The 27144-nt window shown below is 28.3% G+C and overlaps 1 protein-coding gene across 1 annotated transcript in view; it reads left to right on the top strand.

Moving 5' to 3' along the window:
* Nucleotides 1–27144, top strand: part of LOC100204778 (hydroxyproline dehydrogenase) — a 44909-nt gene that overhangs the window by 6084 nt on the left and 11681 nt on the right. Inside the window, exons 2-7 of the mRNA XM_065807720.1 lie at nt 8421–8617; nt 9602–9657; nt 18894–18958; nt 19041–19145; nt 20642–20722; nt 20908–21054. Coding sequence (XP_065663792.1) covers nt 8421–8617; nt 9602–9657; nt 18894–18958; nt 19041–19145; nt 20642–20722; nt 20908–21054 — 651 coding nt within the window. The remainder of the gene's footprint in view (nt 1–8420; nt 8618–9601; nt 9658–18893; nt 18959–19040; nt 19146–20641; nt 20723–20907; nt 21055–27144) is intronic.

Genomic DNA, 27144 nt, shown 5'->3' with positions numbered 1-27144 from the left:
ATTCCACCGCATCGGCCAAAAGGACCGTTTCCCAAAGATTATAATCAACAGAACAGGAGTTTTATTGAAACTTATTATTACTACACATCAAAATATGGTCCAGTTCCACGTATTTGGCTATGTTATTCCATACTTTTAGATGCTGTCTACTGTGAGCCATGCTGGTTACTTTCAAATCAAAATAGCCAATGGAAAACTGGTCTGAAAGATTGGAAAAATTTATCTACACGTTTAAGTTCTCATACCTCTTCACAAGCTCATGTTAATGCTTGTGCAGTATATGAACTATGGAAAATTAATCAGACAATTGATGAAAAACAGGAGGAACAGTTACGTTATGAAGCATCTTTTTTGAAAATGGCATTAGAGCGTTTTGTTCGTATAACGCTTATGCTCGCCAAAAATTATTTAGCCTTTCGCGGCCATCGAAAAGGATTTACAGGAGATAATAACAGAAATTTTTTGTCACAAGTAAAACTACTTGCTCATTATGATGATGTGATGAAACAAATTATTTCGATGCCTTCCGGATCCATGAATTAATAACAATTTTGGGAGGAAGATTATTGGAAGAACTAACTACAAAAGTCAATACATCGCCATTTTATTCTTTAATGTTAGATACGACACAAGATATCACTAAGAAAGATCAATTGAGCATTGTTATAAGACATGTACACATAGATCGCAGTGAAAACGAAAAAGCGACACATTTTAATATTATTGAAACCTTCTTAGGATTTTTTGAATTAACGAATCATTCAGCCAAAGGAATTACTGATGAGGTTCTGCGTATACTTAGTGAATTAAATATTCCAATTGAAAAGTGCTATGGTCAAGGTTATGATGGTGCCAGTGTTATGAGTGGAATTTACAATGGACTACAGTCTAAAATTATGCAAATGCAACCAAATGCTGAACATGTCCACTGTGACAGACACAACTTAAATTTAGTTGTTAATGATAGCGTATCTTGCTGCCATGATGTAATGTCATTTTATACCACACTTCAAAATATATATTCTTCCTTTGGAAATAGTATCAATCGGTGGGATCTGCTGTCATAGTTTTCTGGGGAATCGGAAAAAACTTTAAAAAAACTTAACCCTACGCATTGGTCAGAGAGAATACAATCTATAGCAGCTATTAAAGTTCGTTTGGTTGAAATTTTAAAAGTAGTTACGAAAATAATACTGCAATCAAATGAGGTGGATGAAAGAAATGAAGCAGCCAATATTAAAAAACAAATCGAAAATTTCGAGTTTGTATTTATTATTGTATTTTTATTCAAAACCATGGCTGAAATCACTTATGTATCTAAAATTTTACAAAAAAAGGATGTGGATTTAAGTACGGCAGTTTCTGCATTAGAAAATTTAAATATTAAACTAAAAATATTTCGAGACTCATATGAAGAATTTAAAATGGAAGCTAAAGTGCTAGCAAACTTGTGGAAAGTTGGTCCGCGTTTTACTTGTAAACGACGAAGATTTGTTAAACGTCATTTTGATGAATTATCATCAGATTATCGTTTTAGTAATAGTGAAAAAATATTCAAGGTAAATGTTTTTTATTATACACTTGACAAAATAATTGTCCAAATCGATAAGCGTTTCACCGGAATGAGAACTATCAACCATTACTTTGTATTTCTTGAACCTAAGAATATATTAACGATGTCACAACAAAATATGGTAAAAGCTTGTGATACACTTTGCAGCAAATATCCAGAAGTATTTACATCCAACCTAGCTAATCAATTTGTCCAACTTACCACATTATTAAAATTAGACTTTTAACCACACAATGACAGTTAGGCAGCTAGCTGAAATAATGACAACCAAATATAGTGTATTGGAAAGTGATTTTTCCGAAATTTACATGACAGTTCTTTTATTTTTCACATTACCCTTAACGGTTGCAAGTGTGGAGAGAAGTTCTAATACATTAAAAATAATTAAAGATTACAAAAGAAATGCAACCACTCAAAGCAGACTACATCATCTTGCATTACTAGCCATAGAGCATAAAACAGCATCAACAATGGATGTTAAAGAAGTTGTTAAAGATCTTTGCAAATGCAAAAGCTAGAAAAAAAGTTTTTTAATATTATGTACTTTGTAAGTGTTTTTCATACTGTGTTTTTTTCTGTAATAATAATAAACTACTGAATTTATAATATATTTACTGAATTTACTTTTTTTATAAAATAAATTTACCTTAAGGGGGCCCCTCAGGGGATCTTGCCTATGAGCCCGAAACTTTTAGCTACGCTACTGATTCCAACGGTAAGTTAAAATAGAAGCTTTGCGTTTTGAAAATTGGAAGGTTAAAGTGAGACTTAAAAGCATTTAAAAGCTTTATTTAATAAACTACTTTTCTAAAAGTGGGTTGGATTGATTTTTAATAAATGTTCGCACTATCATGAAGTAATCAAAACAAAATTATGATTAAGGTAAAGTAATCGTTTCTTGCACACCTTGATATAAATATCAAAGTTATAAATATAAATATCAAGTTATTGACAATCTCTACTACTAATTTGAATCTTTTTTGTTTCCCTCTTTAGCTATAGATATAATACCTAAAAAGTCCCTGTTTGTAAATCTGGCAAAAATACTAACAACTCTAATCAAGAAATTTATTAATTTAATTCTATTCTACGCATTTAATAACAGTTGCTTCAAAAAAACACAACAAAAAAATAACTATAAATAAAACTATAAATAAGTTTTAGAAATAATAATAAAAACACAACATAAAATATCACTATAAGTAAACTAAAATAATAATAAAAACACAACATTAAATATCACTATAAATAAACTAAAATAATAATAAAAACACAACATTAAATATCACTATAACTATAAATAAAACTGTAAATAAACTATAAATAACTATAAATATAATTATAAATATAACTATAAAATAAATTTTGTTTACTAAACTTTCTGAACTATTTTTTTTTTTTATTTGCAACCAAATTTTTGGGAAAATATCATTGGATATTTGTTTTTAAAAGTGGATAACTTTAAAAGTTAAGATAATTACGCGGTATTCTATTAAAAACTATGATCTCCTTCAAACTAGGTTCTATTCTAGGTTCGCTGGTTATTTCACACGGTACTTATGCACTTTAATTCATCTCATAAATGGGATGGGGGTCGTTAACAGACTTTATGACTGCGAACGGCAGAGAGATGACAAGATCCTTGTAGGTTTTTTCTAGTAAATCAAACAAAAGTACAAAAAAAAAGTTTGTGCGCTTAGAGCATTTGCTTTAACTACTATCGGTAGCTACGCCTCTGATGCTTATGTAAGTTTTATACCGTGGTGAGAAATATACGGAAATTTAACTTTTGGAAAATCAAAATTTACGAGATTTTTTAACGGTCAGCAATTTTTAAAGCCTGATGGCATTGAAAGTTTTTATTCTTATACATTCTGATTTTTTAATTTATAAATAAAACAAACTAATTAGTTTTAAACTGTTGTCTTTTTGTTAATAACAAGTAAAAATTAATAAACGGGAAAAGGGGTGGGTCTTAAAAAACATGGGGTGAGTGGGAAAAATTCCGAAAATAAAAAACATCTCCCCCCCCCCCTCTCTCGTGTAATAAGCAACCAAGAGTAGTACGCACGTTTTTTACGTCTCTAACATTACTAACAAACAAAAGATTTAAAAACGCTGCGTTTTGATGTCTTTTAAACTACTGTAACTTGCTCAAAAATGTTAGTAATGAATATAAATTTTTTGAAAAACTGAAAGTTTCAAATAAACTCCGATTACTTCTTTAGTAAAAAACACCTTGTTTCTCCGACGCATCACAAATGCAAACTTTCTCTGTATCATCGAATTGACGTTTTTCAGTTTGCGTTTGAATGCAGTGCGCGTCATATTTTTCACTGGGTTTGTTACGCTACTAAATTTTAAATTTGATTTCAGTTTTTGCTGCAATTTTTTATAAAAATTGACGCGCAAAAAATCCCCCAGCGTTTTGCTTCATAAAAACCGCCTCGCAGTTATTGCGTTAGTGATTTTTAAACAAAAATTACTAATACTTCTGCGGTTTTTGCGATTTGTCGGATTTATGGCAAATAGTTTCCACTAAAAATGTTGATGGTTTAGCATGGTGGAAAAATAATGCTAAGGAGTTACCTTTACTTGTTAGCTTTGCAAAAAGCTGTTGTGTATACCAAACGTAACCTCTGCTTTATCCAAAAGAATGTTTCCTTTGAGTGTCCAAGTAGTCACTGATCGCCGGTACAATCTAATTTCAGAGAAGTTTAGAATGATGGTATTCATCAAAGAAAATTATCCTGTGGTGAAATCATACATTAAACAATACATTTTTTGAAGGTCAGCTATCTGGTTTACCACGACCGGAAGAACCTCAACTCTCAAAGTCAAAAAGATTTTTGCTACTGAATCATCACAAGACCCCTTAGTCTCTTTACTTTGTTCCGAGCCTCAACCGTCAAATTAAAAACCAGTCTTTAAGAGCGAGTCCAAAAGGAGACGGCGTCAATTAAGTCAAAGCTTTTTACAAGCACGACAAAAAAAAACTCCAAATAAATAAAAAAAAACTCAAGTAGTCACGCATCCTGTGAGTTAATAAATAAAATCTGTTTTGAAATTGATATATCACACTTTTTTTTGAATTAGTAACTTGGATTTTTTGCAACTTTTCTATTAATATATTCGTCATTACCGAATTATTAGTAATTATCATTACTAAAAATTGCTTTCAAAACTTACTGCATAATTGTATTGCGGTAACGCCAGTGCTTAATTACAACATTGCAATAAATTAACTTTTTATTAATAATTTAAGATAAGACTTTATTAATAATTTTATATTATTATATGTCTTATCATGGCTTGTCATCACAGAGTACCGCGGAAGAGCATTTAAATAGGAAGTTCCTTCCTTACCAATGACGCTTATTAGGCTGAAGCCAGCGTCGTACCACTGACCTCTTGGTTCTGGGTCAGACCTCTAATTACTGCGTCAATCTCTTGACAATCCGTTCAATAACTCCATTTCCTAATGGCCTAAAGGCACAACGAAAGAGAACAATTGGTTGCGTCCTTTGTGCAGCTATCTGAAAAGAGTGGCTATTAGTTGGGAATAGAATTCTCCGTTGAAAGAACATGTGACAAAATTAGTAAGCAGCCTAAAGGAAAGAATCTGCAACGAAGACCCTGTAGATGGATCATGAAACGTTAAAAACACTTTTCAAACAACAGTGTGGTGCGATACAAGCAGTTTGGCTATTGGCAGAGTTCTGGAAGTAGCTGGAGAAATAGTCGAAGATTGTTCATGGCTAAAGAAACAAGATGAAACGGCTCACACCAATCTCCCGGAGTTGGAAGCCTTGATCAAAGGAGTCAACCTAGCATTAAAGTGGGTTTTTAAACGTGTTACCTTAATGAGTGATTCTGTAACAGTTGTTGGCTGGCTAAATTCTTTAATCATTGGGGACAAATCCGTTCGAGCTCATGTTCTCGGAGAACCACTTGTCCAACGCCGGTTTTCTCTGATTAAAGATTTTGTAAAAAATGCAAATTAATTTGTCTTGCAAAGTCATCAAACAATAAAGATGATGTTGAAACAACTGTACCCCAGAACTGGCTGCATTCAACTTATTCTGCAATAGCAGTTAATGTCACATCAACTGATGTAAAGTTGTTTCATAATCTCCATCATTTTAGAGTTAATCGAACATTTTATCTGACAAAGCAGACATACCCTCAGCGGAGCGTATCTTGAAAAGACGCGAAGAATGTTGTAAAAAATTGTGAAAGGTGTTTAGCGATAGATTCTTCGCCGATTGAATGGGAGGAGTCTTTTAATTGACTTAAATCTTAACAAGTCGTTGATCTGTTTATCAATCATTGATTTCACTTACAGGTCATCTGGAAATGGAATTTTTGACACATGATAGACGTCCACCTCATTCCTAAGTTACCTGACTTGAGCGCAAGTGAATCAAAAGAATCCACCGTTGATGCCATCAGGCGATCAATAAGAGTTCGGAAGTTCCCTTGAAAAGTAAGCCAAGTTTTTGATCTAGAGATCAAGGGGTGTTGTGATTAGTTTTAGTGTTTGCTTTATGTATTTTAACTGTTTTGTATATAAATTGTATATTTTTAATCGCGTCTAAAGGAAATTTGTGGGTGTGTTTTACACATAGCTATTATATTGTATTGTATTATATTGCTTATTGTTCTCTTGGGTGTTTAAAATTGTATTTATATTCAATGGAAATTTCTATAACATGTCAATAACAAAAACAGCAAAGAAACGTGTTTATAATTACATTTTTAGTTGTTAGATAATCTAGTCTAAAATATGATAAGTTGAAACATTTAAAGTTGAAACTTTCTCAATATTTTTTATTGGAAATTGCTCTGAAACAAAATATTTCTTGAATATATTTAATGACGACTCCTACAACAAAAGAAAGATATAGGAATTAAAGTTTTAAGTCGTTAAATCTTTCACAGTTTTATTTTATTATGTAGATAGTTAAACTATCCCTTTAAAAGTTTTGGGTAAATACTTTAAGTATCACCATTATAAAAAGATGTGAAATAAAAATTTTAATAACTATTATTTATTTCAAACATGTAAAAATTTAAGATAACAAACAATAAATTATGTTGCAATTAAAAAATATCAAAATAAATAATAATATCAAGTAAACGCTTCTCTATTTTAGTTGTGGGTAAGAAACTACTTTCTTTAAATTTTTAAAACACCCCCACGTCCTCCACTCTATATTCGTTTCAATAAAATAGTACATCTATTACATGTTATTGCTAAGCATCCAACATTTTTTTAATTTTTATACCACTTCAAAAATTATATACTAGAATTTTTTTTTGAAAAAGCTTTTTTATTGTTTATATAAAAAGTTACGAAAATCCATAATGGACGCAAAGGTTTCGACTTTGCATAAAACGCAAATACTTGGCTAATGATTAGTATATACTCAAAACTACATTAAGTTTTTAACATGGTATTTATTGTTATCTATTTGCATTTTTTAAAATAAAAACATCAAAAAATACCCTTTTTTACCCTTCAAAAAATACCGTTTTTGAGAATCTTGGCTTCTTATTAATTCAATAAAATACAAGCTGTAAACTAAAAAACACGCATTTTTACAGCCATTTAAGTAAAAGTTAGTTTTAAACTTCTTTGTTGAAGGAATCTGAGCAACCACTTTTGATCCCAATATTGATACTGTACGATCAAAAAAAGTAAAAATAGTGCTAAAAATTACTTATCATCATGTGTTTTTAATTCGAAATGTTTTTTTTCTCTTTTCTAAAATCTTTTTGAAAAAACCAAATCAATTTACGTCATATAACTGCCCTAATAATACCTTTAGTAATCTTGTTTTGTAAATATTTTAAATAAATTTCGATAAAAGCGGGGGAAATTTTGCGGAAGATATGTTACTATGTGGGAATTTTTACTTAGATGTTACTTTGGAGTGGGAGATTTTTAACGCAAATTTACCACGTGAAAGGCAATTATTTTCAGTTAATTTACGTAACTAAGGTTTTCGTTTTGATGTTTTTACTTTACTATAAATATTAGTAATGTATATGTTTCTCTGTGTCTGGGTTTGTCTGGCTAATTAGTAAACATCTTTTAATAGTTACCCAAGTGTGGCATATAAAAAAATTCCATTTTTATTTATAACGTAAGTATAGTTACAATTTTATAAAATTTAAGGGTTGTCACCATAAAGTGTCAGGCAATTGATGACGTGATTTCTAATACTATTTCAAAGAAAATTACAAGGTATTTTAGCCGGTATTCTAAACACCTTTATTACTTGTTATCTGCGAAAGTCAACATGATCTAAAGTGTATAATTGATCATCGTTTCTACTTGTGTAAGAAGTATACGCTTTTATAAAATAACGTTGGTTTGGCGGCCACGGGCTCTAAGACTATTAAAGTTCAAAATGGATATAAACTTGATTCTATTTCTATTTTTGATGCCAAATTAGAACTTACATTAACAAAATATTATTTCAATTTTTCCGCATTTATAGACTTATATTTTATAAAATTAATATTAATTTGTATTAGTATTGATATTGTGTTAAGATTTATTTTTCGCCAGTTACTTCCTTAGTTATGCTCTAAATAATTTGTAAATTCTTTTTTTGTTTCTTGAACGTGTAAGATTGAAAATAATATATTTTTGAACAAACAATTTTTAAAGAGTTGATTGTTTTTATTAAGTTTCATTTTCTTTTTTGATGAATAAAGCGCTGTTTATATGCAGGATTTTATTTTTATCTTTATTTTATTTTGCTTTGAGTAAGAATAAATATTTTTTCGAAAAGTTGAGCAGCTTCAATTATAACAAATTTTTAAATTTGATTATTAGATGTTTCTTATTGGTGAGAAAATTATTTGGACTCCTCTTTTCCGATGGTTAATGAAATCAACTTATTACGGTAATTTTGCCGCTGGAGAAACAGTAGACGAAGCAAAAGCAACAGCTGATAAGTTAAAAGCCCATAATGTTTTGACCATGTTATGTGTCCCGATTGAATCAAAAAAATTTACTACGAATCAAGAAGCGTAAGTGATTTAAAAGTTTTTTTTATTGTATTAAGTGAAAACGCCAAAATCAGTTTAATTAAGATTTCTCTTAAACCATAAAAGTTTTTTTATTTAAAACTTTTTTTTGCATTAAATATGCGTACAGTTGTTAGCGTTACAACTGCCATATTGATTGCCACATAAGAAATTGGATGCAAGTTTTTTTGTCTTTAATTATGCGCAAATTTTTAACCGCCATTATTTTACCAATTTTTTAGCGCGTCAAAGTCCTTTAAAGTTTTCATTTAAACTTCTCTTAGGAGCATATTTTTTACGAAATATTTTATTTCAATAATCTTGTAAGTTTATGGAAAGTTTTCTGTCTTCCGTCACCAGGCTTTTTTTCATTTAAGTAGTCTTAAACTTATCTATAACATCAATAACCGTAGTTTTTGGTACATTTAAATGTTTAGCAATCATGATGTTGATGGATTATTGATGAAAAATTTCAAAATAAAGTTGATGCGCGTAAAGACACGCATCAATTTTGTTTTTCTCGATATTTGGCAAACCTTTGATTCATAAACAAAAGTTTTGGTAAACTTGCCAAACACAATTTAAGAAAAGAAAGTAACGTTTGATTGAAAATAAGTAACGTTTAATTGAAAGTAACGTTTAATTGAAAGTAATGTTTAATTGAAAGTAAGTAACGTTTAATTGAAAGTAAGTAACGTTTAATTGAAAGTAAGTAACGTTTAATTGAAAGTAAGTAACGTTTAATTGAAAGTAAGTAACGTTTAATTGAAAAAAAACGTTTGAAATAAAGCTTTTATGATTTTAGAGGAATCATTATGATTCCTCTAAAATCATCGGCTAGATTTTTATGAATCTAGCCGATCTTTTTCGTAATTTTTTATTTATGATTAAAGTTATTATTCTACCTAATATTTTAATTGAATATTGAATTATGATTTAATTGAATATAAAATATAAATAATAAATATAAATGTAATATTTCTTTAGTGAATCTGAATATGAAAAAAATTTCAATACCGTCTTACGGTGCATCGAAGAAACAGGTAATAGCGTTTAAAATATCGTTTTTCACTTATAAATATTATTTTGCTTATAGCTAATAGTGGATCTTAACGAATTGCTTATATTGGCGCAATTAATTTTGATAAGATTTTTAAAAAAATATTAGCGTTTATTATGCTAGCTGATTATAGCCGTATCATTTATGAAGTTGATATCATCAGTTTCGGTTCGATACCGCATGATATCGATAATAAATAGAGTAGTATGGTATCGAATGGTAGTCTTGAAAAAAAAATGAAAATGTGGCTTTTTGAATTTTTTTATCAACAAAATTCAAGTGAGATTGCGTTTTAGAGGTTTACTTAATGTTTTTTTAACCATCGAAAGGTTTTGAATATAATAACTTTTCAAATAAAAAAATTAAAAACAAAAAAAAAAAAAAAAAAAAAGGGCAAAAATACACCTAAAAAATCATCAAATCAGAAAATATTTTTTTACTTTCCTGTTAATGCACATCAATTCGCTCGTTAGAAATATTACTTTCAAAAAATTTTTTCTGCTATAAAAACTGCTTTACCCTAATGCACATCTCAGTTATTATATAAATTTACTATTTCGAATTGCTAAACGTTTATAAAAATAAAATACGAATTCTCGCGACAAGCTGTGCTGCTTTACCAAATGATACTATACCGGTACCAAACGATACCAACATAACCAATACTTTCTATACCAGTATCACGAGATCCTAACATCGAATGTGCTCTACAATCACATAGAACATGTGCTAGATAATTTACAAATATATATATATATATATATATATATATTAATATTGTATATATTTTAATATTATATATATTTTAATATTATATAATTTCTTGTAGTTCCAAACCAAGAATTCTAACTCATTTAAAATAAATAACATCGTAAACATTAAAAAAAAAAAAATTGATAAAAAACGTTTTTAATTTTTTTTTATTTATAATATATATACCCACACACATATACACATGCACACACATATACTGTTATAATCAGTCAGGTATTCAAAGAAGGTAAGGATGATGCGTTTATCATCGCAACCTTTTCATAGAGCCCCTATAGTCACTCATTAAAAAAAAACAAAGAAAAACACTTTAATTCTTTAAAGTAAAATAAAAATTCAATAAAGCAAAGCTCTTTTTTTTTTAGTGTAAAAAATTGAAAACAAAAAAAAAAATATTAAAACACATAAGAAAAAAAAATAAGAAGAAGAAAAATAATTTTTTTAAATCTGAAAACAAATACTGTAAACTATAATATATATATCAGGAATTAAAGAGATGCATTTTAGTTTGTCGTTAAAACGATGAAATGCTTTTTAGGTCTTTAATATTTTTATTTTGGAAACGATTCCATATTGATGGACCAGGGTTTGTAATTAAAAAACTTGACTGCTGTGATTTAATTTTCCCTAGGTGATAGTCGTACCTGGTATTTGAACGCATATTATATTTTTCAGAAAATGATTTTAAGAACTTATCTGCAAAAACGCTTGGTAGAAGATTATTTTTATACTTATACATAAAAATTAATATCTGTAATGTGTTAAGTTGTTCAATATTTAGAACTATCATGCTTTTCATCACTGGGGCCGTGTTTACTAACTTATTTAAATAATTGCTTTGCATGCATGGTTTTGCAGACTTTGCAATTTTAGCAATTTGATTTTATGGGTGCTGGCCCATATAATATTTGCGTACAAAAGCTGACTATGTACAAGACTAATGTAAAGCATATTATATTTAGATTAGTTACTTTCTTGGTAAAACGTCATTGTACTCTTTTCACTGCTTTTTCAATTCAGTGCCCAAATTGGAGAGCAATATTCTAAAATCCGTCTTATGTAGGTAGTATAGGCTTTTACAATAACGCGTGGATCACGACTTATAACATACTTAAAGATTAAATATCCTCAAATGATTGGTGTTTTGATGCATGTTTGGACCATATTTGCAATATGATTATTGTAATTTAAGTAAGAACCCACGATCACACCAAGATCTTTTGGGTTTGTAAACCAGGTTAAATGATGATCTCCTATTTGATAGTTGTAGTTTATATGTGTTGGACATATTCGCTTTAAGATTATAGCTATCATTTTTATTTATTTTAAACTTGTTATTGAAACTTGTTATTTAAACTAGTTTATATCTTTAAAAAATATTGTCGGTGCTATTATATGTGTAAAATATTTATTATTGGCTATTTTTAACTGCTATTTTTCTGGCCAGAGCTAAAATTTATAAACTGCATCAGGTAGATTGTGACTGTAATTGACATTCTTAAATTAACTATGTAGCTTGATATTGTTGGCATATAACATTAGAGATCAAATAAGATCTTTTACTATAGAGGGTAGATCAATAATATATAATAAAAATAATGAGGTACAGAGTCAAATACTTTTGAAAATCAATGTTGATTTTTGAAGAGAATTGGAACATCTTTTTTAACCAAGAAAGATGTTCCAATACTCTTCAGTTGTAAAAATAAAACAAAAACTGTAGCCCCAAATTATTTTTGATAATTGTGAAACAAAACCAATTATATTTGTATTTTTGAAATCGTAAAAAGATTTAGAGCTTGTTTCGGACCGGTAATCATTGAAGTTGTTTATATAAAAAAGGACTGATTTATGGTGCCTTGTACTAAATGGACACTCAATAGAAATATTACTTAATAGAAAACAACCGCATCCTTACAAAAATTGTTGGGGGTACGCTTTTCGTGGTACATTTTCTTTACAATTGTCACAACTCAAATTATTTGCTAATTTTGTATTATACATATATTGTATTATTTCATATATATATATATATATATATATATATATATATATATATATATATATATATATATATATATATATATATATATATATATATATATATATATATATATATATATATGTATATATATATATATATATACATATATATATACATATATATATATATATATATATATATATATATATATATATATATATATAATATATATATATATATATGTATATATATATATATATATATATATATATATATATATATATATATTATATATATATATGTATAGGGTTCCCATATCTCCGGATTCGCCAGGAGATCTCCGGATTTTAAAACAAAAAATAAGCCTCCGGGGGATTTCAGAAAAAAACATGAAATCTCCTCCTTTTAGAGGTTTTTATTTAATTTTGTTAAAAATTCCATATTTAGTACGTAAATTTTGAGTATATATAAACCGAAAATGTAAAAACTATAAAATGTAAATTATTTTTAGTCATTCTACCAATTTATTGAAAATACTCAAACAACACGTGTTCTCTTCTCTTCATTACTCAATATTGAAAAATGCATGTGCATCCAAACTTGCGAAAACAAAAGTCGGGACCGTTAAATTACATTAAGTTTATAAAGAATTTTGGTTGCTACTACATAAAAAAATTATTCCTTGAATTTAAATTTGACTTTTAAAAAGTAAAAGAATTGCGACACTATCAGTAATGTCGTCCAAAAAAATGTTTTCTAGTTTAAGAAAGGCAGAAATGATTGTGAAGCCAAATTCAAAATTTACCCAACTGGATCATATATTTTTGTTTCTCACAAAGATAAAAAAATTTCCTTATGTTAATCTTATTTATCTAATGCATCTTACAATAATAAATAAGTCAAGATTACGCAAGTTGCATAACCTTTGACCTGTTATAAGTTCATCCAAATGAAAGCTTTTAACTAAGAGTTAAAAGCTTTCATTTGGGTGAAACTTGGCAGTATCCCTATTTGAATCAAATTGAAGACTGCTTTATTTGATTCAAATTGGATCAAATAAAACAGTCTTCAATTTGATAAGAATATAAATCGATATCTTGTTATATAAATATAACAAGATATCGATTTATATTCTTAGCTTTATATTTTAATCGAAAACTCGTTTATAAAAATGAAATAAAAAAATACAAAATCAAATTTCCAACATCTCAAAACAAAATAATTTCTATTCAAGTTTTTACATGAACGCATTTAAGTGTGAAGATTGCAATTATTGTTATTCGTAGTTACCTAACTTTGATAAATATGAAAAGTATGCGGTTGTGTCTATGTAGTTCTGACCCAGAGAACAGTTTTTAGAAAGAATACAGTTTCATAGCTTACTTATTAGGATATGTTGATATCAAAAATGGTTTTCACTTGATGAAATAACGTTGATGACACATATCTTTAACACTAAAATCAAATACTGCTTAATCCTCAAAAGAAATGTCTGAAAAAAAATGATGTAAATATAATATTTTTATCAAAATAAACATTACGGCAATTTTTTATTTATTTTTTGACTCTTCAGCTTAAGTTTTTCCATTAAGGTATGGTTACATAACAGGGCCGTCTAATTGATATCAGGGGCCCTGTACCAAAATACAAAATGAGGCCCCCTCAATTAATTTTCGCTTTTATAAATAACAACACAAGTATAATGATCAGTGTCGTTCAATACATAAAATAAAATATTCAATTGAAAAGTGCAATTCTCCTAGTGTTTCTAGAAACAAAATCATCAATCAACTCTTCGAATCTAATTTTATCCAAATGCTTATGCTCAATCGCGATCACTGCCAACCCATTAATAGAAATTTTGTAAATTCAAAAACTCAAACAAAAACTTCTTTCATTAGTTTCCTCGTTAATGAATTAAATTCTTAAAAAGAATTTAATTCATTAACGACGTTAGTGAATTAAATTCTTTTTAAGATTTTTTTTTTAATTTTTAATTTTTTTTTTCTTTTTTAACAACTATCTTATTAACTGGTCTTTAATATAAATTTTTCTTAAATTCTCCTATTAACTTATTTTTAATTTTTAGGTTTAATTATTATTATTATAATTTTTTTTTTAATATCTTATTTTACGATTTTCTTTTGATTATAGATTAGTTACTGATTTTAACATACTTGTAAAATTTATATTTATTTTTTATATGGTGCAAAGTAATTTTATGTTTACATTTTAATGATTGTACACGCATGCTGATGAAAGCACGTCTGGACGTTTGTGATAAGGCAAATATTGTCTTCTTTTAGCCCCGGTCATGTAAATTTTATTTATATAAAACAGCATTGTATTTTTTTTTTTAATGACGAAATAAAATAAAATAAATAAAGTAAATTAAATAAATATTGAGCACACAATTTTAAACACATTGCTGGTATGGTATGTAGCTACAAAATGTTAAAAATTAATTATCATATTGTATTTTACAAGATGTTATTTAATAAAATTTCCATACCACAAGTTATTGAGTTTATTATACAAGTTGCTGAGAGCTTAAAGGAAAATATTTTACAAGTTGTCTATTATCTTTACATAACGTTTTGTAGCAGTTATAAAAATGCCCTAGATATTTATGTTGGAACACTTTCCTACTTACTTACAAAATCATGCAGAATCTGGTTTGGTTTTTGAAGAACTTAAAAAAATATAGAGAAGAAATTAGAAAATACTGATAGATATACATTATTTTAGTGTTATACTTCCATGTAATTATTTAAAGCATACATTATATCACCATTAAAAATTATTTGGAAAGATTTTTCATTGCTTTCCTTATTGAAAACACATTCTTGTAATATTGACACAAGAGAATATGCAAAATTATTACTCTTTGGTGCCTATTAGACGTCCCCCCCCCCCCCTAATTAATTTTTCAAAAATTTTTCACCCAGGACATTCTTATTCCAACCCCCCCGGCTATTAAATTTTAGAAAAAATTCCATCCAAAACAAGACAATTTTTTATAAAAATTTTCTTTTTCACTACTTACGTTACGTAATATCATTCATTCAAAAAACTTTGTTTAAAAAAAAAGAACGTTTTATTTTCTTCTTTGTATCATTACGTCATTATTCATTAAAAATAAATTTTCCAACCTTCCCCCCCCCCCGTTTATTCCAGCCCCCCTGCTTATTAAGTTTTAGTGATATTTCCAGCCCCCCCCCCCTCCGCCGCTTATTCCAACCCCCCCATCTATTAGGCCCCAAAGAGTACTCAATATTGGCCCAAAATGTTGCAAAATAACTGTTTAATATTTGATGAAATGTATTTACAGAAATATACAAAATACTCTGAACTTTGAACTAAAAAAAACTTAGGTCTAAACTTTTCAAAAATGGTATACAATAGAAAATTTGTTAAGTCTTAACTTAAGAACATTCTTTAAATAATAGGAACATTTCTTACACAATAAAAACTGCTTCAGTTATAAAAATTGATAGTAATTCATAGGCGCTGAAACTTAGGGTGCATGATGGGCAATTCAATCTAATGGCAAACTGAACAATTCTTGTTTTAAAGGTCTGCAGGTTATCAACAAAATAGAAACATACAATTTTTTTTATAGTAAAGCTTACCATATGCTCAACCAATCTAGCTAAGATATTGTATAATGTAAATATGATTTATCTACATACAAGTTTTGTTGTAAATTATTTTGTTTAAGCTTTAGTAATATTTTTGCTCTCAAATTGCTATGATTTTTAATAATTAGTCTATAAATTACACATTCAACAACAGTTGCAAAAGTATATATAATATTTGATCTGCCATAGCAATAAAAATAATTTCTGTAAATCAAACTTTCAAAATTTCTGACATGTAAAATGCTCATCAAGTCCTTGAACTTTTTTTTCTTAATTTTGAATGTTTTGAGTTTTCATAAAAGATTAGCGCAATTTTTTTTTTTTTTTTGCCTAAAAAAAAAATGTGGTATCTAAGAGATTGATAAGAAAATTTAAAGCTGAAACATAAAAATCAACATAAAAAAATTTAAAGCTGAAAGACAGAACTCTGATAGAATTGAAATTCTATTAGAGTTCTGTCTTTTAGCTTTAAATTTTAATTTTTTTGAATTATATTAAAAAAAAATAAAAAATATAATTCAAAAATTTCTCTAGTTTAAACTTTTTTTTTCCCCCAATCAAAAAGATTGTACTGTGCAATATAGTTTTTATAAAAAATTATTGTATTTTTTTTTTTTTTTATGTTTAGCTAAATTTAATCAGGATTGTGTAGACATTTTTTTTTTGCATAAATACGAATCAAAGAGGGCTAGAGTGACTGACTAGCAGTAATGCAATTTAATTCAGCTTATTAAAATGTTTTAATACTCCTTTCAATATAACATTCTTATTCTAACAGAATTTGTTTTTGAGAGTCAGATTCTAATTACAATTACAATTACAATTCTAATTACAATTAAAGTTACAATTGAATCAATTACTAACATAGTATTTGAAAACCAAATTTCTACTAATGAACAATTGATTTTCAAACAACCATCTAGGCTATGGAAAAAAATTATAACCTAGTGCAATATCAAGTAATTTAAGTGATTTAGATTTTTCACAATCAGTTAAATAGGTATTGAAATCCATTACTAGTTATTTTATAAAAAAGTTTAAACTTCTCAAAAATGTGTTCTCCGTATCCTCAGCTATTTATTTAGAATCTAAATAAGGGACTTTAAATTTTTTAACTGTTAAGAAATGAATAAAGTTATAAAAACACAATTAAAATGATTTATGGAGATGCTGTATTACAAATATATCTATTACAAATCTATTAGTGGTAAATACAAGTATATATCACTAATATATTTATATCACTGCAAAAGTATTATTTATGAAATATTATTTGGTTATAGGTATTTAGGTAAAATTGTAAAATAGTGTACAATTTCCAAATTTTTTTAATCTATAAAAGTACTTTTTTTATGGAGTCTGCTATAATTAATGCAAAAGCTATTGTATTTCATTAAGTTCTGTATTATAATGATTATTAAACTTGCAAGATCTTCCGTAATGCCTTTTGTGGCTAAACTTGTACTGATTTATTGAGAGTTAGGAAGCATTTAAGCTTAGGTTTTATAGTATAAATATAAGTTTAGTATGCAGGTATGATTATATAAGAATTATTACTGTTTTAGTATTTATTATTGTTTAATTATTATTGTTTTTGCAAAAAGGTCATATATGTGTATGACCTATTAAGTAAATAATGAAAACATTATTAATTGCATTCAATGTAAATAGTAGATTTAAAAGCTCTTAAATCTTTGTTGATATTTTTTGTTGTTGTTGAATATTTGTTATTATATTATTTAATTACTGTTTTTGTTGATTTTTTAACATTTATCAAAAAAATAATAACTACAAACAAATATTAGTTGTGCCTAAATCCTGGCTCAGCCCTAACCCGCATTTCTCAAATGCATCAAACTCGGTCTGCTCAAAAATACTAGAATGTTGTTCAAATCAAACATAATAGATTATAATAATAATAGAGGTATAATAGATTAGCTGTAATAATATAATATGTAATTACATAATAGATAATAAACTAATAAATAACAAATCAGCGTGTCACATATGCCTTTGTTACCAACCTAACTGTACAGGCCTTTTACAAATCAATATGATAATGTTGTAGTGATAGAGTGCTTTCTTTGTAAGCGAGAGGTATGGAGTTCAAATTCAACATCTAACTCGAAGTATTGCACTTAATAGTTTCTTTATGCAGAGGCATGTATTAGGTAAAACACTGTAGCTCTTTTCATTGAGTGTTTGAGATGCATTGTAAGTAATGTTGTTCAAAATTTTGAGTTTATTAGTAATTAATGATCATATTGTGCTGTGTCTGTCAATTATGTCAATTTAAGAACATTATTAATAACTTTACCATAAAAAAAATAATCCACAATTTCAACTGTGTTATTAAGAGTGTCAGTAACTAGGAGAATCCAGTGGTTTTGCTAACTAATTAAGGAGTAAAGAATCTATTAATAGTTGGTAGACATATTTCTTTATAAAGCAAACTGTTAATATATATATATATATATATATATATATATATATATATATATATATATATATATATATATATATATATATATATATATGCTGAGTGTTAGTCACGAAAATATTTTTGATTGCATTTTTGCGATATTAGGAATATTAATTGATATTGTTGATTAGATGCTGATAAATTATTTACTTTGTTAAATAACAAAAATGTTAGCAATTTAAAAAAAAAATTAAAAATTTTTTTTTTCAAAAAATTGTATGTTTTTGGTTGCTTTTTTTTATAAAGAGTGAGTCAACTCTTTTTGATATGTGGCTTATATGATGGTCAACTTTTCAATATGAGACTTCAATATGACAATTATTTTAATTTTTTTGGTTTAGCAGCCATTGAATTAAATGGATTTGCACAGCTCAAAATCTCCTCGCTGTGTGATAAAGAATTACTGGTATTAAATTTTATGGTAATTTTCAGCAATAAAATGTTAATAATTTAATTGAAACAGTTGTTATAAATTGAAAAATTCTTAGGTAAATGTAAACAAACAACTTGAAAAATATCAGTATAGCCACAACGCGGATGAAAATTGGGATATCAGGACAGTTGTTGATTTGGTCAAATCATGTCAATATAGCGTAAGATATGCTTTTACATTTTTTGTTTTAATAAATTTAGTGCCAAAAATAAATGGTTTAGGTATTTTTGTGCCTACAGTGCAAATTTTTCTATGAGAATTGGATTTCAACCAATAAGAGTATTAGGAATCTATGATATTCTGAAATCAATTCTCAGCATCACATAAAACCAGTGTCACTTATACCAAAACTTTATCTATTGTTAGATCAAGTATAAATGATAACTAGAAGAGCACCTTATAATAATGAAAAGAGATTTTTTTTTATTATTATATTTTTAGTGATTAATTATATAGAAAAACTAAACTAATAAACTATGCACTAAAATTGTATATATTTTTTATATATGTATATAAATGTGTATAATAAATTTCGATAATAAAAATATAAAAGTTTATTATATATATATATATATATATATATATATATATATATATATATATATATATATATATATATATATATATATATATATATATATATATATATATATATATATATATATATATATATATATATATATATATATATATATAACAAATTTCAGAAAAGTAAATAAAAATTCAAATAAAAGTAAAGAGACAACAGAAATTGTTTAATAAAAAGATTATTTAAAAAAATTTGATTCGTATTAAAATCTTACAGAAAAAATTTCCACATGGTTTTTTAAAGTATTGAAAAAACATTTTTGAAATTATTCATTAGTCTTCATAAAGGGTTTCAGTCATTTTTTTGAAATCATTAAAATATGCTAAAAAAATGCTAACAGCTAAAATGCTAAGCCAAAACTATGGAGTTTTAATACCCATAATAGGGCATGGTATATACTTTTATATATAAAAAGTCAGTCACCATATTGATTGACCCAAAACATTTTATGTTTTCCAGGTTATATTATGCTTAGAGGAATTATTTTCAAACTGATTATCTAGTTAAGTTCATTCCAAAATATATGAAATACTGAAATAGACATTCAAGTAGTTCCATTCCAATGCAAAATTTGAATATATTCTTATGGAAACAAAAGCAAATGTTTGCCACAAAAATATTTAGCATTATAATAACACAAAAATACAGGCCATAAACTAGTCTAGCAAAAACATAGACAAATTTTATTGTTACAAATAAAAAAAAAAGTTTTCTAAAATATTTTTTATTTTTAAAGTGGATATTGCTTAAACTGAATATTTATTTTATAAATATATATATTCAAACATTTTCACTTCCAACAAGGCTGCTAGCAACCACTATTAGAATTGAAAGCTACTGGAAGAGGAAAGATGAAGATAGAGTAAGATAATGATTAACAGACGACTTAAAAGTATACAAATTATATAAATCAGGAAAACATGAGGAAGGAAGCGAATTCCAAAGGTCTGATGTTCTAGGAAAAAAACTAGGCCAATAAGAATTTTTGGAGCACTTGGTCACAACAGTTACAGTAAATAGATGAGATTTAATTAAATGACGAAAATAATGTTTTGTTTATATTTTAGAAAATCAAACTATCTGGGCTTTCAGACATGAGTAATGAGAAGTTTGTAAAGTTACTTAGCTATCTTGATAAACTAGCTCAGGTAAACAACTGCTTTTTAAATCTTATATCTGCTTAGTCTAGTTAAAAGTTTTTATTTTTGTTTTAGTTGTTTATAAAAAATGACTTCTTTATTTTATTTGCATGATTTAATTTGCAGTTTCCATAGGTAATCTTTAATAAACTGAAAAGTATATATGAAGCTAAAAAACACATTTATTTTGCCAGCATTCAGCAAAGCTTGGAGTTCGACTTATGATTGATGCAGAACAAACATATATGCAAGCAACATTAAACTGTCTTGTACTAGTACTGCAAGCTAAATATAACAAAGAAAGTCATATTATTTACAACACATACCAATGCTACAGAAAAGTTAGAAATTATTAGCTTTTATTTTTTTATTTTAATATTTCAATTTAAATGGAAAAAATGTTTAAAAAATAGTTTAAAATTAATTAATTAGTCATTCTACGATTTAGTTAAGGGTGCTAATTTTTACAATATATACAAAGTATGATCTGTTTTACTATGTTTATCAATGCAATGTTGGTTGCATCTTAATATTAGACTGCTTATTTAAAAATATTGTTTTACAAAATAATAATTTTATATAAGCAGTTATACAGTTTTTGAAAATATATCTTGAAATTTGTTTCCAAATTAAAGCCACTCTCCTATCACTGTAAGGTTTTTCTCTTTCTCTTTTCTGCAAATACTATCATGGTTGTTGCTCAATTGAGCCATCATCTTTAGTTAAATTAACCAATACTCATTCTTGTTTGACTTGTTATTCAGCAAAGTTTTATTTCAGCATCCTTTTATTCAAGTCATATTCTTTTACTGTATCAGTCACTTCATGCTCTAAAAACTTTTATTCATCCTTTTTTTTTTTGCCAATGCTCACATCTTTGTGTTTTTCTGATTCATACAATCTGCTACTTTTCAAGTCTCCTTCTTATAGCCATAAACAAAATTATAAATAATTTTTGTTGCTTTTGATTAATATAAAAATACATGTTTTTCAAAATAAAACAGTTCATTAATGCGATTTTTTTTTTTTACATCTTCGCTTCCAACAAGGCTGCAAGCAGCCACTAATTAAAGTTGGAAGTTACCAAATGAGAAAAGATGAAGATTGTAGAGCAAGATAATGATTGATGGACGATTTAAAGGATTGCAAATTATATGAATCAGGAAAACAAGATGAAGGAAACAAATTCTAAAGAGCTGATGTTCGAGAAAAAAAACTAGACAAATAAGCGTTTTTGGAGCACTTAGGAACAGCCACAGGAAAAGGATGAGACTTAATTGAATGACAATTAACATGAAAATGAATTTTAGTAGATGGCACAAAAGACACTAGCTCTTTAGAGCAAAGCCCAGTATAGTATTTGTAGAAAAGAGGAAGAGAAGCAACATTACGACGATGTGATAATGGTTGGAGGTTGGCTGCAAGAGCAGGTCCAACTATGTTTACAATGCGTTTTTGCACCTTGTCTAAAAGAGTAAGGGCATCATTAGAAGAACCGCCCCAGATATGGCAACAGTATTCCATACAAGGCCGGATTTGAGATTTATAGAGATAGAGAATAGAATCCGAAGTAAGAAAGGGACGAGCTCGATAAAGAGATGCAACTTTAGCAGATGCTTATTTTACAACTGATTTGATATATGGTTTCCAAGAAAGATCGGAAGTAAGAGTTAATCCTAGAAGATGAATAGTAGATGACTCATCAAGTACATCACCGTTCATAAATATAGGAAGATCTAAATTATTGCGATAACAATTGGCTGAAAAAAGTTGAGTTTTATCTGTATTGAGTTCACCAGCCACTGTGAGCCGCATGCAGTAGCAAAAAAGAGATTCTTTTCAAACGCAAATGCCCCCTCCAAGCAATCAGAAAGTGTTGGTTTCTTATCATGACAAGAATAAATGGTAGTATCATTGTTTGCTACCTTAGATATTCTCACATCTAAGGTAGTAAACAATGCGATCTTAGATGTGATAATATCTGGAAGATCGTTAATGTAAATTAAAAAGAGAATAGGGGCAAGGATAGAACCTTGAGGAACCCCTGAAGTTACAGAAAAAGAAGAAGAGTGCTGTCCATCGAGGACAACTTTTATACTATGATTGGAAAGGAAGGATTCAATAATCTTAAAGATGTTGCCAGATACACCATAAGAAGAAAGCTTATGGAGAAGACCAGCATGCCAATCTTTATCAAAAGCTTTTGAAATGTCAAGAGCGATGGCCTTAATCTCTCCACCTTTATCTAATGCACGATAAAACCTATCACTTATTGCTGTTAGCAAATCCGCCGTAGAACAAGAAGATCGAAATCCATATTGATGGTCAGAAAGTAAGTTATTAGATTCAAGATGAGAAATTAAGTGTTTGTTCGTTAAAGATTCAAAAACCTTGCTTATAATAGGAAGAAGACTAATGGAACGGTAGTTAGACAAATCAGATTGCTCTGCAGAATTTTTGATAGTAGGGATAACAGATGCCGCAGGCAGGAAAACGAGACTCTGATAAGCACTTGTTGAATAGTTTTGAGAATATTGACGACAGCTCCGGAGAACACTTCTTCAAGACAACAACAGGTATGTTGTCTGGGCCACACGCTGTAGAAGATTCTATGCAGGAAATCACGTTAGATACAGAAGCTAGAGTGATATGAATGTCAAGCAATGGATCAACCTGTTTGTTGGCAATATCAGGTAGAACGCAACTAGTGGAATCAAGAGATGATATTGATGAAAAGTTTATAGCAAACAATTCAGCTTTGTTTTTAGGTGAGGTGACAAAGTCTGAACCATACAAGAGAAGTGGAATTAAAGATTTGCCCTTATTATTGATACTATTAAAGACTCGCCAGAAGTCACAATAGCCTAATTTTTGAGATGAGATACGAGATTTTATGACCTGAGAAAAGCGGGTTTTAGCGTTAGACAAAACCTTTTTACAAGCACAGCACAGTGTGAGGAAAACCATGGAGGAGAGTTAGGCTTGACCTGGAATTGTCAAGAGGGAACAAAAGATTCAATGCCAGCCTGAATCCACGAAGTTATTTAAGAAGCTCATTTGTCGACTGGAAGACAAAAGATTTCTACCCAAGGGCCATCACGAAGAAAATCACAGAAAGAACCCCAGTCAGCTTTACTGTAGTTATAAGAGGTTTAATAATAGGGGGATTCAGGTAATGAAGAAGAATGAGATATTAGTTTTAGAGAGATCAAACTGTGATCAGAAGCATCTAAGGGTGAACGGGAGAAACTGAGCACTGACTAGGATCAGAAACAAGACAGAAGTTGAGTAGAGAAGGTAAATGATTCGGGTTGTCAGGAAAGCGAGTTGGAAAGTTGAATATTTGAGTTTGGGATTGAGAAAGGCAAAAGTTGTGGGCTTTAATGCCTGCAGAATCACTGACACTAGAGCCAAGCCATTCAGAGTGGTGAGCATTAAAGTCACCAAAAACAACTATATTAGCTGATGGATAAAGAGAGAGGGCTTGGTCAATATGATCAGAAATAACATCAAAAAGAGTGAAGTCTTAAGATGAAGGAGAGCGATATAGAACAAAGAGAAAGGCAATAGAGTGAAGTGGTGCTAAACAAAAGCACATGAAAGAATAGTTTGTGGATTCAAACCTTGTTTCACGACAAATGGGTGAATTCTTACGAATGTAAATGCCCAGGCCAAGCATGTGACTATTGGAGTCTTTAGGAATTAAATGTAGGTAACCATCAACACTAAGATCACAAGATGAGACAGCTGAACTCAAATTAGTCTCACAAAGAGCAAGTGGGTCTGGTGAACTTTGCAAGAGATAAGACTCAACAGAAAAAAAGTGACTTCGAATACCATGAATTTTAGTGAATGATAAGTTTAGAGAACTTGGTGATAATGATGGTTTTTTGTGTTTTATAGTTTTAGGCACTAATTCATTTTTAGGTACTAATTCATTTTTAAATTAGATTGAAGAATTTGACTCAAAGCTTAGATAGTACTCAGAACACTGTTTAATAGCTCAAGTAATTGCCTCATTACTACTACTAAACTCTAAGCCATAACTAAGGGCTCCAAATGTGGCCTCCGCAATGCACACCAAAAGTACAAACAGGGACACCATCCATGTGCAACATGGCACTGTTAATACTTTGATATTTTTCAGCTGTTGATGGAATCAGCCTCTCTGAGAGCTACCACAGAGTTCAAGAAACATGACCACCAGCAGGCCTCAGAACCATAAAACTGAGTTTTAGAGCTGTACCCTCATTAGGAGATAATCGAATGAGTTGCCTAGTCATAAAAACAGAGACACAAGCAAAACCCATGCATTGATTCAAGAAGATCCAGCATTCAACATCCTAAACTGAAAACAATGTATTAAAAATACATCTCCATAGTCTAATAGATGAAGAAGGAGTGCGAGGCTGGTCAACAGATAGAATCTGTTTACCCCTTTAGTCTTTGCCTAGGAGGCCTTCTACAAGACAGTAACTGGGTGCATTTAACATCTGCCCATGATAAGGATTTTTATTGAGACACCATCTCTAGCCTTTACTCAACCAAGAGCCCCAAGGCAGGGGATGTTTTAAGTTGGAGTTGGCATCTCCTAGCTTTTGCCTAAAAAGGCGTATCCTACAAAGAAGCAGGACATGAAGCAGATATATATCACTTGTAAACAAATGTATCACTTGTAAACAAATTTAATTTTGTAAACAAACTTGTAAATTTTAATTTTGTAAACAAACTTGTAAACAAATATCTATTTATATCACTTGTAAACAAATTTGATCTGTGGGACTAATATGGCGCTTGTTAAAATAAATTGACTTAAACAAATACACTATTTTAAAAATATTTAAATATTTTCAGAAAGTTTGTGAATTATTGATTAAGCAAGATGAAATAAATTTGGTATTTGTTTTAAATGTTGTAATTCTGTTAATGTAAAAGAACAATGCTTAAATTTTATTCAAGACTAATGAAGTAAAAAAGAATTATTTTAAAGCATTATACTTACCAGCACCTTTAGCCAAATTTTAAAAAAATCTGGCAATAATATTTTCTGTATTTGTGATGCTAAAAATTCCTACTATTTACATGACAAATAAGAGAAAATATTTTTCTGACATTTAATAAAAATATTTTCCAGATTTTTAAATATGTATTAACATTTGAAAATCTTCAAATATATCCACATTGTAAATATGTGCATGGATTTCTTGAAAACATCAGGTAAATATATTTTTTATTTTCTTTTTACGAGGAGTACCTTAATAGTAGAGCACTAAGTAATATTGTAAATAATAATAAAAATTTTAAAAAATTACTTGCTTTTTGTTGTTGTTGTTATACTTTATTTTTTATGCAAATTTTTTTGTTCTAATAATTAACTAGTTTATGAAATTTCATAAACTAGTTAATTATTAGAATAAAAAAATTTGCATAAAAAATGAAGTATAACAACAACAACAAAAAGTGAGTAATTTTTAAAAAATTTTCACCCTCCCCAATCTTTTTTTTAGTCATACTGCAATCAAAAATTAAAAATTTTTAAATGACACAGCTTGATTTTTTAAATGTAAACAGTGTGCTTTTATATGTTCAGATGAAATTTTTTATTGTAAAAAATATTATACTATTATGTCTACTTCTAATATTTATGCTTTTAAATACTACTTAGTAATCAACTATGAAGGTAAAATTGTTTTGATTGAATCATTTCAAAGAGCATCACTATTTATTTTTTTTTCCTTTTTTTCTAATTTAAAAAATATGAACAATTAATCTTCTTTGGTTTGAAAAAAGAAATTTTTTATTAATTTGAATATAAATATTCAAATTAATAAAAAATTTCTTTTTTCAAACCAAAACTGAAGACTTGAAAAGCTGTAGGTTGTATATAAAAGAAAAACATGAAGATGCCTAATAGCTATAAGGTTTTTTTGATGTGTAAGGGAAAAAACTGGATTAATAAAAGTTTTTATAGCATAAAGGAATGGGTACAGTAAAAGGATGCAACTTGTTGAATAAGAAACAAGCAAGAATGAGTTTTGGTTTATCATAATAGAGATGATAGCTTGTTTGAGCATTGACCATGATTGTATTTTTAGAAAAAAGAAAGAAATGCAACCTTACCAACCAACAATGGAAAAGTGGCACAAGCAGATAAAGCAGATCTAATTTCTTTATTATTTTTTTCTTTAATTTCTTTATTTTTTTTGTTTAATTTCTTTATTTTTTATTTAATTCTCAAGGCTGAAAACGCCACTACAGATGAGGAGGCTATTTAATTGTGGTTATCACCCACTTTCAACTATATAACTCCGAAACATAAACCTTGACAACCAAGGCCGCTGCCCAGAGAAACAAGTTAAGTGCAGTACCACCAGGGACATGGTGGGGATTGAACTCAGTATCTATCACTTATGGCGCAAGCGCCCACCTGC

This window comes from Hydra vulgaris, chromosome 10 (genome assembly GCF_038396675.1).
Source record: "Hydra vulgaris chromosome 10, alternate assembly HydraT2T_AEP".
Taxonomy (NCBI): domain Eukaryota; kingdom Metazoa; phylum Cnidaria; class Hydrozoa; order Anthoathecata; family Hydridae; genus Hydra; species Hydra vulgaris.
The sequence above is the reverse complement of the archived record's forward strand: the minus strand, read 5'-3'. Positions and strand labels throughout refer to the sequence as shown.